Source organism: Pogoniulus pusillus, chromosome 5 (assembly GCF_015220805.1).
Source record: "Pogoniulus pusillus isolate bPogPus1 chromosome 5, bPogPus1.pri, whole genome shotgun sequence".
Classification (NCBI taxonomy): Eukaryota; Metazoa; Chordata; class Aves; order Piciformes; family Lybiidae; genus Pogoniulus; species Pogoniulus pusillus.
The window spans coordinates 302,489-317,298 of record NC_087268.1 but is presented as its reverse complement, the minus strand read 5'-3'; the positions used below and the strand labels follow the sequence as shown (position 1 = coordinate 317,298).

At 52.8% G+C, this 14,810-nt stretch overlaps 1 protein-coding gene across 1 annotated transcript in view; it reads left to right on the top strand.

The window, feature by feature from the left end:
• The window catches only part of SPAG17 (sperm associated antigen 17), a 109,357-nt gene that overhangs the window by 81,763 nt on the left and 12,784 nt on the right, over positions 1 to 14,810 (top strand). Inside the window, exons 31-39 of the mRNA XM_064143929.1 lie at positions 274 to 404; positions 1,108 to 1,235; positions 1,619 to 1,801; positions 4,021 to 4,134; positions 5,824 to 5,869; positions 8,885 to 8,987; positions 10,091 to 10,144; positions 12,731 to 12,833; positions 14,273 to 14,369. Coding sequence (XP_063999999.1) covers positions 274 to 404; positions 1,108 to 1,235; positions 1,619 to 1,801; positions 4,021 to 4,134; positions 5,824 to 5,869; positions 8,885 to 8,987; positions 10,091 to 10,144; positions 12,731 to 12,833; positions 14,273 to 14,369 — 959 coding nt within the window. The remainder of the gene's footprint in view (positions 1 to 273; positions 405 to 1,107; positions 1,236 to 1,618; positions 1,802 to 4,020; positions 4,135 to 5,823; positions 5,870 to 8,884; positions 8,988 to 10,090; positions 10,145 to 12,730; positions 12,834 to 14,272; positions 14,370 to 14,810) is intronic.

The window sequence follows — 14,810 nt, the reverse complement described above, 5'->3', positions numbered from 1 at the left end:
CTGTGCAGGAGAGTTGTTCATACATTTTCAGTCACTCATCCCTGCCTGTGTGGCACTTTGCCCTTTCTTACACACATTTACCTTGAGATGTCACCCTCTTGACTGTGGCACTCAGCTGTGCCCAGCAAGGGGTCTATTTGAGCCAGCTGCAAGTGTCTGTGTCCAGCAGAGGGGAGCCCCTGGCCTCTTCTCACAGAGGCCACAGTGCAGCCCCTTGGTGCCCACACCTTGCTTGCAGTGCCTGCTGCAATGCAGTGTGTGCTGGCTGTGCAGGTTCTTCATCGTCTATGCGGATGGCTCTGGAACCGAGCTCCTGCGGGGCAGGGACGTACACAGGGAGCTGGCCGAAGCCTGCAGTGACCCCACTGTTGCCGTCCTGCAAGAGCCTGCACAAGAGCATCCAGGTAGGAAAACTGGGCTTGTGTCCCAGCAGAACTGATGACAGAAATGGCTGTAGAGGTGGAGTCAGAATCCATCGTCCACAAGCTGCTCACCAGGGCTGGTTTAGTGTCTTTATGGGTGAGGTGGAGTACAAGTGCGCCTTCAGGGAGTTTGAAGGTGACATCGGAGGGGGTGGGTGTGTTGTCCTGCTCCGGGGTAGGAATGCTTTGCAGAGAGAATCCTGGACAGGGCAGACCTCATCTTGAATACTGCCTTCAGTTTTGGGCTCCCCAGTTTCAGAGGCACAGGGATCTGCTGGGGAGGGTCCAGCAGTGGGCTGCGAGGATGATGAGGGCACTGGAGGGCATGGCTGATGAGGAGAGGCTGAGGGACCTGGGGCTGCTCAGCCTGGAGAAGAGAAGACTGAGAGGGGATTTGATAAATTATGTGTGATGTGATCCTCCTTTGGGATACTCCACTCTGCAGCTGAGCTGTCACCCAAGACTCAAAACAAGTAGCATAGACATGGTCTGAGTAATCTGAGCTGGTCCAGTATTCTCTCATCACTGCAGTGGTGCACTGTTGCCTCTAGCTACAGCTATCTCCTTGTCACGTTGAGTTTTTCCCCTTGATAAGAAGGGTTTTTATACTCGAGTAGGTTGGGAGACACTTGTCCATCATCGTTTGGTGTGAACTGGTTCTTAGCAAAACATGTCTTTGCACCAGATGTCCTGTGTGTCACTGTCCTCCGCCCTTTGCCTGAAGCCTCTCCCTGGGTAAGGAAGAAGGAACCAGAGAGTATTGTTCCTCCCAATCTTCAGTCACAGACTCGAGACACATTTCCTCCTCCTGAGGTACAGTCCTTTCAGAACTGCCCTTTGCTGCTTGAGCAATAGATGGGTTGCCAGAGGGCGGGGAACAGAGCTCTCAACAATAGGGCATTGTTAAGGTCTGTTTATTAAGCGAGGCAAAACGAGGGGAGGCCACGCCAGGGGAAGTGTAATCACCTGAGCCTTCTATTCTCAGTAAGATGATACAGCAGGTTTTAGGAGAGCCAGATGAAGAGTCTGAGGCTGTTTAGAATAGCTGCATTGTGGCTAAGAGTGTCTTGACTTTGCTGTCTAGCTCTCTGATGCTGAGAGGAGAGGATGTGCTTTTCAGCTGAGACACACAGTGGCAATATCTGCATTTTAGTCTGAAAAGCCTCTTGCTTTTGTTTGTCCTTCTCTATGTTCAGAAGGTCATCACAGCTCCCTCAGTCAGGAGATGGGGTTGGAAGGGACTCTGCATTGGATCCAAAGAGCAGGCCTGCTTGCCACCACCTGTGCAGAGATGTCCTGATAAACTGCAGATCCGCCAGCTCTTCCAGTACAAGCCACTCAGCCAGGAGCTACGGGAACAGCTGCAGCTTTCCCTCAAGGTAACACTCACAGACTCAGTCAGGGTTGGAAGGGACCACTAGGATCAGCCAGTTCCAACCCCCCTGCCATGCCCAGGGACACCCTACCCTAGAGCAGGCTGCACACAGCCTCAGCCAGCCTGGCCTCAAACACCTCCAGCCATGGGGCCTCAACCACCTCCCTGGGCAACCCACTCCAGCCTCTCACCACTCTCCTGCTCAACAACTTCCTCCTCACAGCCACTCTCACTCTCCCCACCTCCAGCTTTGCTCCACTCCTCATAGTTCTGGCACTCCCTGACAGCCTCAAAAGTCCCTCCCCAGCTTTTTTCTGGAGGCCCCTTCAGATGCTGGCAGGCCACAAGAAGGTCACCTGGGAGCCTCCTCTGCTCCAGCCTGCACAGCCCCAACTCTTTCAGTCTGTGCTCACAGCAGAGCTGCTGCAGCCCTCTGAGCATCCTCCTGGCCCTGCTCTGGACACACTCCAGCATCTCCACAGCCCTCTTGCAATGGGGGCTCCAGAGCTGGCTGCAGTACTGCAGGTGGGGTCTCAGCAGAGCACAGCAGAGGGGGAGAATCCCCTCCCTGGCCCTGCTGGCCACACTGCTGCTGCTGCAGCCCAGGCTCTGCTTGGCTTTCTGGGCTGCAAGTGCACACTGCTGGCTCCTGTTGAGCTTCTGGTGCAGAGCACATCCTTTACTCAAACCCTTGCATACTCATACTTGCCAGGCTGGTGCGACAGTTGGGAAGACAAATCTGCCTGCCTACTCAGAAGCAGGGTAAGGCACAGTGATGCACCAGGGGCACCTAGATAGTTGTCAGATGTGGTCCAAGTTGCACAGTTCATTGTGGATGCCAATGTGTGCTAGTGGTCTGGGAGAGCTTCTGCAGACTCTTGGTGTCCTTACCGTTTGACTTCACCTAGGTTGAACAGTGCTGCTAGTGGTCAGCTTCGGAAGGCGTTCACCTGCTGGCCTCTCAGCAGACCAGCCTTCTCTTACACCTCTTGGATTTCTTTTGAGCCACTCTTTCAGCATCCAAACCTTTAGGTAGCTACAGAACCCATTCACAGAAGGGGCCTTGGTGACACTGAGAAGAAGTATGTATGTCCATTACTTCTACAGACTTTTTTCTCTCCCTTTGTGACTCTTAAGTCTGCCTCTGCAAACTGTGAGGGGTGATGCAGAGCTAATAACCTGTGTTCATTCTCATAGCCAGGTGATGGTTGTTAATGCCTATGCAAACTGTTTATGGACAGGAAACTTATGCACAGGTTGGAAATTCCTACAGGCAGGGCACAGGCAAAACTACATCACTTACTTCTTAAAATGGCCAAAGCAAATATTATCCTGGGAGAGGCTTTTAAGTGTTTACTCACCAAGTATAGATCAGAGAGTACCCAAACACTTTCAGGGAGCTCTGTCTTGTTGGTCTCTGGGACTTGATCCTTTCCAGGCTTCCAGGGAAAGGAGGCAAACAGTCTCTGAGCTTGTGTCCTGGCTGCTCTGGACAATCTGTGTACAGTCTGTGTATCTCCAGCACTTCTAGTCCCAGCAGGAGACGTTCAGGTGCAGGCAGGCTGTGATGCAGTGTGCAGTCTCAGCACAGTGTCACACTGGCTCTGCAGGCATTTGGAGCCTGATCCTGGTAAGCTCTCCAGGCAGATTCAGGATGCAAAATGAGGCAGCAGCAGCAGCCCTGTGCTACCTGCTTGTCCCTTTTATCAGTGGGGCATTGGACATAGATTAGTCAATCAGAATGGCACTTTGCCAGGCCATGTTAGCTGAAGCCAGAGCTTGTGCCCTCCCCTCCCGCGGTTGGCTCCCCCAGCACAGAAGTTGCTCTCACTTGCTCCCTGGCATAGGACAAGCAGCAATGGGTGTAAGCTGCAGCACAGGAGGTGCTGCCTCAACACAAGGGGGAACTTCTTTGCTGGAAGGGTCCCAGAGCACTGGCACAGGCTGCCCAGAGAGGCTGTGGGGTCTGCTTCTGTGGAGCCTTTCCAGGCCTGTCTGGATGTGTTCCTGTGTGCTCTGTGTTAGATAGGATTGCCCTGCTCTGGCAGGGGGTTGGACTGGATGCTCTCCTTGGGTCCCTTCCGACCCCTGACATCCTGTGAGCCTGTGAAGTAGGGGGAGCAGGGGAACACGTCTGGGCAAGGCAACATGGCTAAGCCTATCAAGCCTACCACCACGCAAACAAAACTCATTTTCTCTTGTTCTTTCTCATTGTGCCACCAGGAGTATATAGACAGCATTTTAAAGCAGGAAAATGATCTGGAAAGGATGACTGTAAAAGAACCGAGAACAGAAGAGGAAAAGGAGAATGCTGCAAGTGTCCTTGAACTGCTTATGGTAAGGAAATACACAATTCTGAGCTACTTTTTCCAACACGATGATTGTGTTACTTTGGACATGTCAGCATCAAGACAAATCATCCATTAATAAAACAGCAAATGTTAGGACAGTCCAGTGCCTGCTCTGCTGTCATGTCGTGGGAGAGCAGAGCCACACACAGCATTCAGCTGGGCTGCCAGGAGGGGGGGACAGGCTCTGCTCACTGCTCCCTGGCATAGGACAAGCAGCAATGGGTGTAAGCTGCAGCACAGGAGGTGCTGCCTCAACACAAGGGGGAACTTCTTTGCTGGAAGGGTCCCAGAGCACTGGCACAGGCTGCCCAGAGAGGCTGTGGGGTCTGCTTCTGTGGAGCCTTTCCAGGCCTGTCTGGATGTGTTCCTGTGTGCTCTGTGTTAGATAGGATTGTCCTGCTCTGGCAGGGGCTTGGACTGGATGCTCTCCTTGGGTCACTTCCAACCCCTTCACAGCTGTTAGCCTGTGAAGAGGAAATGGCCTCAAGTTGCATCAGGGGAGGTTTAGGTTGGCTGTTGGGAGGAAGTTCTTTCCTGAATGGGTGGTCAGGCACTGGCACAGGCTGCCCAGGGAGGTGGTGGAGTCACCATCCCTGGAGGTGTTTAAGAGGAGAGTGGATGTGGTGCTTGAGGCTATTCTCTGGTGCTGAAGGATGCTGGGATGCAGGTTGGACTGGCTGATCCTGGTGGTCCTTTCCAAGAATAGTGATTCACAGTGATGAGATGTTGTGCTGAGGGGTTTGGTTTGGTCAGGGACTTGTCAGTGTGAAACTCATGATTTGACTCCATGATCTTGAAGGGCTTTCCCAATATAAGGAATTCTGTGATATTGCTTACAACAGGGGTGGTGAGATTCTGGAACAGGTTGTCCAGGGAGATTGTGGATGTTCTCCCTGGAGGTGTTCAAGGACAGATTGGATAAGGCCTTGACCAACCTTGTCTAGTGGAAGGTGCCCCTGTCCATGGCAGGCAGGGTTGGAACCAGATGATCTTTAAGGTCCCTTCCAACTCAAGCCATTCTGTTAGTCAGTGAGTCTATAATTAGAGCATGAAAAAGGAGGGGAATGGATAACAGGAAAGGTAAGAAGAGGCAGGGGGACACGGGGCAGCAGTGAGGTTAGTGGGAGAGGAGTAGTAACAAAGACTTAGGAAAGTTCAAGCAGCAGAAATGGGTGGAATAAATCGGGGTGAACAGGAGAAGCACTGCTTACATCTAGTGTGAAAGGTGATCAGCTTGCTGTATTGCAGTGTCACAAGGGGGAATTAATTCACACAAAATATTTTTCCAAGGTTAATATTGTTTCTTAGTTTTGGTATTCAGAACTCTCGCCACCCCATCCACTGCTGTTTAATCACATGCGGTTCTTTTGCACTCCCGCGGAAACATTTTATGGCTGATGTCCAAAGTAACAACCAGCAAAGTATACAGGCGTTAATTAAGTGGAGGATGCCGCTTGCGGTCAGTGCAGCGCTTGGCCACTAGAGGGACCCAAGGAGCTCTTTCTGCTCCCGGCAGAAGGCAACGGGAGAGAGCGAGGGGCTCCCGGCCGTGCCTTGTCGTTACAGCCCGGGGTAACGACACAGCACTCGCTTGGGGTGGAAACCCTTTGAACAGCCTGCTGCTGTTGTGACATCTGTTTCCCACACGGTCACAGTGATCCCTTTCTCGTTGCAGTCCTTCCCTAACTGGGAGCAATCATCTGAAGACCCCAGTGCTAGAGGTAATAAACATTGAATATCCATCTTTTAACATTGTAAAATACCCTGGTAGAGTACTGTAGTAGTATTTTTAAGGGAGGAACATAAAGGTGGGTTTAGCTGTGTGCTATTTGTGTGCTTACGTTTAATCTGCAGAGGTGGTTAGAGCTTGTTAGCATCAGCCATTCAGCACCTCTGAAAAGCAATGCTTTGGGCCACTGAGATGAGAAGGGAACCAGAACATCTGCCTTATGAGGAAAGGCTCAGCGACCTGGGGCTGTTTGAGCCTGGGGAAGAGCAGGCTGGGGGGGATCTGATCAATTTTAATCAATGTCTGAGCTGTGAATGTCAGGAGGAGGGAGCCAGACTCTTCTGAGCTGTGTCTGCTGGTAGGACAAGAGGCAACAGACACAAACTGGAACACAGGAGGGTCCACATAAACAGAAGGAAAGAAGTATTCCTTTTGAGGGTGGCAGAGCACTGGAGCAGGCTGCCCAGAGAGGCTGTGGAGTCTCCATCTCTGGAGGCATTGGTGGGATTTACTTCAGGTGATGCTGCTCTGGCAGGGGTTGGACTGGATGATCTCTTGGGGTCCCTTCCAACCCCTGACACCCTGTGAGCTGTGAGCACCTTGTTTCCTGGGTATGCTCCCTGCGCAGAGATGCTCCCAAAAACCATGGTCATGGTCCTAGGGTAGAAATACAAAGTCTTTCAAGGCAGAAGGAAGGAGAGGAAAACTGAGTCGCTGCAAGTTGCTGCAAGCCCTGGTCCCTGTGAACAGAGCGTTTCTGCAAGCAGGGGCACAGCTAAATGCCAGCTGATGGGGACTCAGCCTGGGCGTTCACAGAGGGAAATCACTCCAGCAGTGCAGTGCAGAGGAGGGCTGGAGCACGGCACTGGAGGGGCAGGCTTTTCACATCGGCCCTCCACTGCGTGCAGTGCTTGAAAGTCAAACGGACAAATAGGCACCAGCATCAGAGGGTCTGGCCACTGGGTTCAAGGCGTGGAGCCTCCTGTGGCTACATCCAGTGCCTGAGTGGGCTCAAGGCACATTAAGGGGCTGCACAAGACACTGACTCAGTGGTGCTCAGCTCCTAGCCCTCAGGGCACAGCTTTGCTGGAGCCAAACCTCCATTTTCTATCTGCTCATCAACTCAACCCCTGGACCCTGGAACAGGGGAGGAGGAGAGCAGTGGCCAAACCGGTCTGGCAGGGTTTATGCCTCTCCAGGACAGATGCAGACTTGGAACGTTGCCCTCCAGTCAGAAAGTGGCTGAATCCCAGAATCATTTCTGTTGGAAAAGACCTTTAACATCTTGATGTCTCCAGCTGTTACCTAACTCCACCAAGTCTGGTGATAACATCTTCCTCAGCACCACAGCTCTGCATCTTTTCAACAGGGGCAGGGTTGAGGATTCAGCCACCTCCCTGGGGTGCCTGTTCCAGCCTCTGGGAATCCTTTCAGTGAAAACACTTTTTTTCTGATAGCCAACCTTAACCTCCCCTGGAGCAGCTTGAGGCCATTTCTCTCTTTCTACCACTTTTTTCCTAGGGAGAAGAGAGTAATCTCCACCTTCATCCAACTTCCTTTCAGGGAGTTGTAGAGTGCAAGAAGGTTACTTGTTGCTAGGAAGAGACCAACACCCACCTCACTACAGTCCCCTTTCAGGTAGCTGCAGGGTGAGAAGGTCTCCCTTCAGCCTTGTTTTCTCCAGACTAAACAACCCCAGCTCCCTCAGCTGCTCCTCACAAGACCTGTTCTCCAGGTCCTTCACCAGCTTTGTTGCCCTTCCCTGGACCTGCTCCAACACCTCAGTATTTATCTTGGAGAGTGGGTCCTAAAACTGAACCCAGTACTCAAGGTGTGGCCTTACCAGTACCAAATACTGGGGACAATAGATTCCCTGGTCATGCTGGCCACACCATTCCTGATAGAGGCCAGGATTCTGTTGGCCTTCTTGACCACCTAGGCACACTCCTGGCTCAAATGCAGCGAGACATCAGTGTCAGCAGCTTTACCTATTTGCACATATTTAATTTATAGCTTGAAAGAACACAGAGACACTTTGAGAATCACAGAATCAAGCAGGTTGGAAGAGAGCTCCAAGCTCAGCCAGCCCATCCTAGCACCCAGCCCTACCCAAGCAACCAGACCATGGCACTAAGTGCCCCAGCCAGGCTTGGCTGCAACACCTCCAGGGACAGTGACTCCACCACCTCCCTGGGCAGCCCATTCCAATGCCAATCACTCTCTCTGACAACAACTTCCTCCTAACATCCAGCCTAGACCTGTCCTGGCACAGCTTGAGGCTGTGTCCCCTTGTTCTGTTGCTGGGTGCCTGGCAGCAGAGCCCAACCCCACCTGGCTACAGCCTCCCTGCAGGCAGCTGCAGACAGCAATGAGCTCTGCCCTGAGCCTCCTCTGCTGCAGGCTGCACACCCCCAGCTCCCTCAGCCTCTCCTCCCAGGGCTGTGCTCCAGGCCCCTCCCCAGCCTTGCTGCCCTTCTCTAGGCAACTTCCAGCACCTCAGCATCTCTCTGCAATGGAGGAGCCCAGAACTGGACACAGCACTCCAGGTGTGGCCTGAGCAGTGATGAGCACAGGGGCACAAGAACCTCCCTTGTCCTGCTGCCCACACTGCTCCTGAGCCAGCCCAGGATGCCATTGGCTCTGCTGCCCACCTGGGCACACTGCTGGCTCCTGTTCAGCTACTACCTAGCAGTACCCTCAGGTCCCTCTCTGCCTGGCTGCTCTCAGCCACTCTGGCCCCAAAGAGAAATACCGGCTGGGGAGGCATGAACTTAATCTGCTTCTGTTGCTTTCTATGTTGAATTAATTAAGAAATAGGGAATGTTCCAAACTTGATTTCTGAAGGATGTTCTTTATGCCTCTTCCTGCACAGTGAAAAAGAATCTGTTGGGTTTTCATCAAGCCACAGAAAGATGCATTAAATGTGTGCCCTTTTATGCTTCTTATTCATAACACTTAGCAGTGCTTAGCAGGGCATGCACATTCAGTCACAACCTCTTCATTGCAGCTCGGATAACGGAGCTGTACGAACAGGCAGTGGCTGCTGACCCCCAGTGTGGCACAGCGAAGACAATGAGTGCTCTAACAGAAGACCAGGAGCAGAGCTTCAGGTAGGACAGAGCAGTGACAACTGTTACAACTGTAACTGAACACACAGGATGGAACCAAGCACTCATAGCACAGTGCAAGGCAGTGTACTGTCATCGAGGACCAGGCCATGCATCTCTAGGTACATAGGATCACAGAATCAGTCAGGGCTGGAAGGGACCACAAGGATCAGCCAGTTCCAACCCCCTGCCATGGCCAGGGACACCCTACCCTAGAGCAGGCTGCACACAGCCTCAGCCAGCCTGGACTCAAACACCTCCAGCCAGGGGGCCTCAACCACCTCCCTGGGCAACCCACTCCAGCCTCTCACCACTCTCCTGCTCAACAACTTCCTCCTCACAGCCACTCTCACTCTCCCCACCTCCAGCTTTGCTCCATTCCCCCCACTCCTGCCACTCCCTCACAGCCTCAGAAGTCCCTCCCCAGATTTTTTGGAGCCCCCTTCAGATGCTGGAAGGCCACAAGAAGGTCACCTGGGAGCCTCCTCTGCTCCAGCCTGCACAGCCCCAACTCTTTCAGTCTGTGCTCACAGCACAGCTGCTGCAGCCTCTGAGCATCCTCCTGGCCCTGCTCTGGACACACTCCAGCATCTCCACAGCCCTCTTGCAATGGGGGCTCCAGAGCTGGCTGCAGTACTGCAGGTGGGGTCTCAGTAGAGCAGAGCAGAGGGGGAGAATCCCCTCCCTGGCCCTGCTGGCCACACTGCTGCTGCTGCAGCCCAGGCTCTGCTTGGCTTTCTGGGCTGCCTGTGCACATACCTGTCCTGGTAGGGCATAATTCATAACCAATTATTAATTCCAACACAATACCACACTGTTTGCTGGCTTTTCTCAGGGTTCCTTTGTCCCTTTGTTCCTGGTTTTCTTTATCTGAATAATACTCTTGGAAAAGATTTTTTTAACTGAATCATGCAGTAAAAACACAGCTATGAGCAAACAATTTTGTGTGCAAACCATACAAAGCAGCAGTCACCTGAGATGTCAGTGTACCATAATCTCACAGAGTGTTCTCTTTCCTGGGTTATCTTGTAAATATTTTTATACTTAAAAACCCACAGTGTTTTCTCATCTGCATCCCTGTTGTTTTCCCTTTCCTTGTCATTCAGCCCAGAAGGAGCAGCACCAGAGTCCAAGTGGCAGAGCAGACTAGAAGAGCACAGGTGGGGACAGAAAGTTATTTATTTGAGCCAACTTAAGTCTGCTTTTGGAAAGACGTTTACTGAATTCACCAGGTTTTGTGTCATGGTCCAGTGGTTTGCTAGCAGAGAAGGGAGTGTTCTTTGCACCAGAATGAATAGAATATGGAATCAGAGCATAGAATCAAGCAGGTCAGAAGAGAGCTCCAAGCTCACCCATCCCAACCTAGCACCCAGCCCTGCCCAACCAACCAGACCATGGCACTAAGTGCCCCAGCCAGGCTTGGCTTCAACACCTCCAGGCACAGTGACCCCACCACCTCCCTGGGCAGCCCATTCCAATGCCAATCACTCTCTCTGACAACAACTTCCTCCTCACATCCAGCCTAGACCTCCCCTGTCACAGCTTGAGGCTGTGTCCCCTTGTTCTATTGCTGGGTGCCTGGCAGCAGAGCCCAACCCCACCTGGCTACAGCCTCCCTGCAGGCAGCTGCAGACAGCAATGAGCTCTGCCCTGAGCCTCCTCTGCTGCAGGCTGCACACCCCCAGCTCCCTCAGCCTCTCCTCACAGGGCTCTGCTCCAGGCCCCTCCCCAGCTTTGGCGCCCTCCTGTGGACACCTTCCAGTACTGCAACATCTCTCTGCAATGGAGGAGCCCAGAACTGGACACAGCACTCAAGGTGTGGCCTGAGCAGTGCTGAGCACAGGGGCACAAGAACCTCCCTTGTCCTGCTGCCCACACTGCTCCTGAGCCAGCCCAGGATGCCATTGGCTCTGCTGCCCACCTGGGCACTGCTGCCTCAGCTTCAGCTCCTCTCTCCCAGCACCCCCAGGTCCCTCTCTGCCTGGCTGCTCTCAGCCACTCTGGCCCCAGCCTCTAGTGCTGCTTGGGGTTGTTGTGGCCAAAGTGTGGAACTCTGCACTTGGCCTTGTTCAATCTCACCCCCTTGGCCTCTGCCCACCCATGCAGCCTGGCCAGGTCCCTCTGCAGGGCTCTCCTACCCTCCAACAGCTCCACAGCTGCTCCTAGCTTGGTGCCACCTGCAAACTCACTGATGCTGGACTCAATCCCCTGCTCCAGATCATCAATAAAGATGTTGAACAGGACTGGGCCCAGCACTGATCCCTGGGGCACACCACTGGTGCCAGCTGTCAACTGGCTGTGGCACCATTCACCACCACTCTCTGGGCCAGGCCCTCCAGCCAGTTCTTGAGCTATTTCAGAGTGAATCTGTCCAGGAATGCAGCATGGATGTTCTGAGATGCTTCTGTCTGTAAAACCTAGCTGCATTAGTGTTAGCTTACCCCATGTAAACTAGGGCTGAAGTTAGAAGCCCTGTGCTCTCTTCTCTGGCTCTGCCACCAGCATGGAACATAATGGCTATCCAGACTGCCCAGTGCTGATGCTTTAGCTCAAGCCTCCAGTGTTTCTCAAATCACTGAGGGCTTCACAACTGAAACCACAGGCCCTCTACTTTGCCCTGGTGTACTGTGTCCAGTTCTGGGTTCCACAGTTCAGGAGAGACAGGGACCACTGGAGAGTGAGAGGAGAATTAGAGGGAATCTTACCAATACTTCTCCATAAGGGTGGGGCTGGGCTCTTTTCCCTGGTGCCCAGTGATTGGCAGCACCGTGGGTACCAGCTAGAGCAGAGGGACTTTCACTTGGGCTTAAAGAGAAACTTCTTTCCTCTGAGGGTGCTGGAGCACAGGACCAGGCTGCCCAAAGAGGCTGAGTCTCCTCTGGAGACATTCAAACCCCTCTGGTTAGAGGAGATGGTATCCAGAGACCCCTCCCAGCCCCTCCCGGCTGTGGTTCTGGTGGTCCTGGGGCAGGTGCTGTGCTCCTCAGGCCAGAAGTGGTGTTGCAGGAGGAGCTGTCTGTATGCACGCACAGGTTAACATCTTCTGCCTCTAGGGGTAGGATTCGAGACCAGTCCTCGATTTTAACACTAATCCCCTGGATTATGAGCACAGACTGAAAGAGTTGGGGCTGTGCAGGCTGGAGCAGAGGAGGCTCCCAGGTGACCTTCTTGTGGCCTTCCAGCATCTGAAGGGGGCTCCAAAAAAGCTGGGGAGGGACTTTTTAAGCTCTCAGGACTGGGGGGAGCTTCCTCTTCTGCAGCCTGCACAGCCCCAACTCTTTCAGTCTGTGCTCACAGCAGAGCTGCTGCAGCCTCTGAGCATCCTCCTGGCCCTGCTCTGGACACACTCCAGCATCTCCACAGCCCTCTTGCAATGGGGGCTCCAGAGCTGGATGCAGGACTCCAGGTGGGGTCTCAGCAGAGCAGAGCAGAGGGGGAGAATCCCCTCCCTGGCCCTGCTGGCCACACTGCTGCTGCTGCAGCCCAGGCTCTGCTTGGCTCTCTGGGCTGCAAGTGCACACTGCTGGCTCCTGTTGAGCTTCTCCTCCAGCAGCATCCCCAAGTTCCTCTCCTCAGGGCTGCTCTCCAGCCACTCACTGCCCAGCCTGCAGTTGTGCTTGGCATTGCACACACAAATCCCTTCCACTCTTCAGCGTGTCACAGAGACCATTAAGCCAGGCTGACCTTGGTTATAATGCTTTTTGTTAACTTTCTTTTCCTTATCAACAATGTTAAAATTGGCTCAGGAGAGAGCTGGCTGAGGAGAAGGAATCCCTGATGGCAATAAGAAACAAAGTGATGCCTCCCTACTTCGAATCGGAACTCAGCAAGGGCTTCTGCCTGGGGAAGGTGAGTAGCTGAAGCTGGCTGTGTGCCAGGCTGGGTAGCTGCTGCCACAGTCCCACACTGGCTCTTGTGGCTTTGTTTCTCAGCCTCTCCACTAGAGAGGACAGTCTTGGCACAATTAATTCTGGGAATGCTGTAGGGCCTTCTCAAATGCTGTCTTGGAGGTGGCTTATGCTTCTTGAGCACAAACCCTTCAGATTCTTTACATGACCCCTGGAATCTGGCTAAGAGCAGAAGCTGAGTCTCAAGTCTTATCACTCAGCCCTCTCTCTGCTACTAAAAGCATTAGTAAGAGAACCCCCCCAGGTAAGAGGTTGCCTTGGAACTTTTCTTGCTATAATCTCATCAAACAAATGTTCATAGTGCATAAAGTGAGGGGAGGCTTAGACTTTTCTGCCTAGAAATGAGTAACAGGATGAGAAGAAATCACAGAATCACAGAGTCAGTCAGGGCTGGAAGGGACCACAAGCATCAGCCAGTTCCAACCCCCTGCCATGGCCAGGGACACCCTACCCTAGAGCAGGCTGCACACAGCCTCAGCCAGCCTGGCCTTAAACACCTCCAGCCATGGGGCCTCAACCACCTCCCTGGGCAGCCCACTCCAGCCTCTCACCACTCTCCTGCTCAACAACTTCCTCCTCACAGCCACTCTCACTCTCCCCACCTCCAGCTTTGCTCCATTCCCCCCACTCCTGCCACTCCCTCACAGCCTCAAAAGTCCCTCCCCAGCTTTTTTGTAGCCCCCTTCAGATGCTGGCAGGCCACAAGAAGGTCACCTGGGAGCCTCCTCTGCTCCAGCCTGCACAGCCCCAACTCTTTCAGTCTGTGCTCATAGCAGAGGTGAAATGGCCTCAAGTTGCTCAAGGTGAGCTTTAGATTGGATCTTAGAGGAAACTTCTTCACTGAAAGGGTGACTGGAATAGGCTCCCCGGGGAGGTGGTTGAATCCCCATCCCTGGATGTGTCTAGAAGCAGAAATGTGGTGCTAAGGTCCATAGTTTAGCATCAGAATTGATAGACTTAGATGCTGTTTGGACTTGACCTTTCCATCGACAGCGAATCTGTTACTCTGTGTCTTTTTTATCATTAGCATTTCTGTTCAGCTTCTCTGCTTGTTTCCTTTGCACCTTTTTGCTTGAAGTTCGTCCCTTTCCCTTTGCCTTTCCCTTTCCCCTTCCCCTTTCCCCTTTCTGCTTTGCCTTTGCCCTTGCCCTTTCCCTTCCCCTTTCCCCTTTCCCCTTTTCCTTCCACTTTCCCCTTTTCCTTTTCCCCTTTCCCTTTCCCCCTTTCCCTTTCCCATCTTTTCTTTATGGTGGCTCTTCTGGGTTGTGCTTTGTTTTGTTTTTGCAGGGTATGGCAGGGGGTACAAGTCTGCTGTTGGGGTTTTTTCCCCCAAGTGCTGAGTCAGCAGAGGTAACCTCCCCCTTTTTCACTCTTCTCTAGTTCCCTGATGTGGAAGCACTCTCTATGGAACTTCCTCCAGTTCAAACAAAAGAAAGTGGAAGTTGCACTCCAGATATGACCAGAAAGCCCAGCAGAGGTAATCTGCTGTGAAGCAGCATTATAGTACCTCCCCCACTGCTTTAGCCAGTTGTCTTATTTCATACTGGGGACAGAGTGGCTCAGAGCAGCCAGGCAGAGAGGGACCTGGGGGTGCTGGTACACAGTAGCTGAACATGATCTGCTCCTAGCTTGGTGTCATCTGCAAACTTACTCAATCCCCTGGTCCAGATCAGATGGGAGATGGAATTCTAGAACTCAGTGGTCAGAGGGGCAGCTTGGGGACTGGAATAGGAAACATGCAGGGGAGGATACAGGAGGAAAGCAGGGACTGGCTGATGGCAACCAGTAGCAGAGTGAGCCATCACCATCGATTTGAGCTTCGTATCATCAAGAAGAGTGCTTCATTCTGTCTGAAAAGCAGCTCTGACAAGTAGCTGAAATCAGATGGTGAAACTAACGATGGGCCACAAAGAGTCGT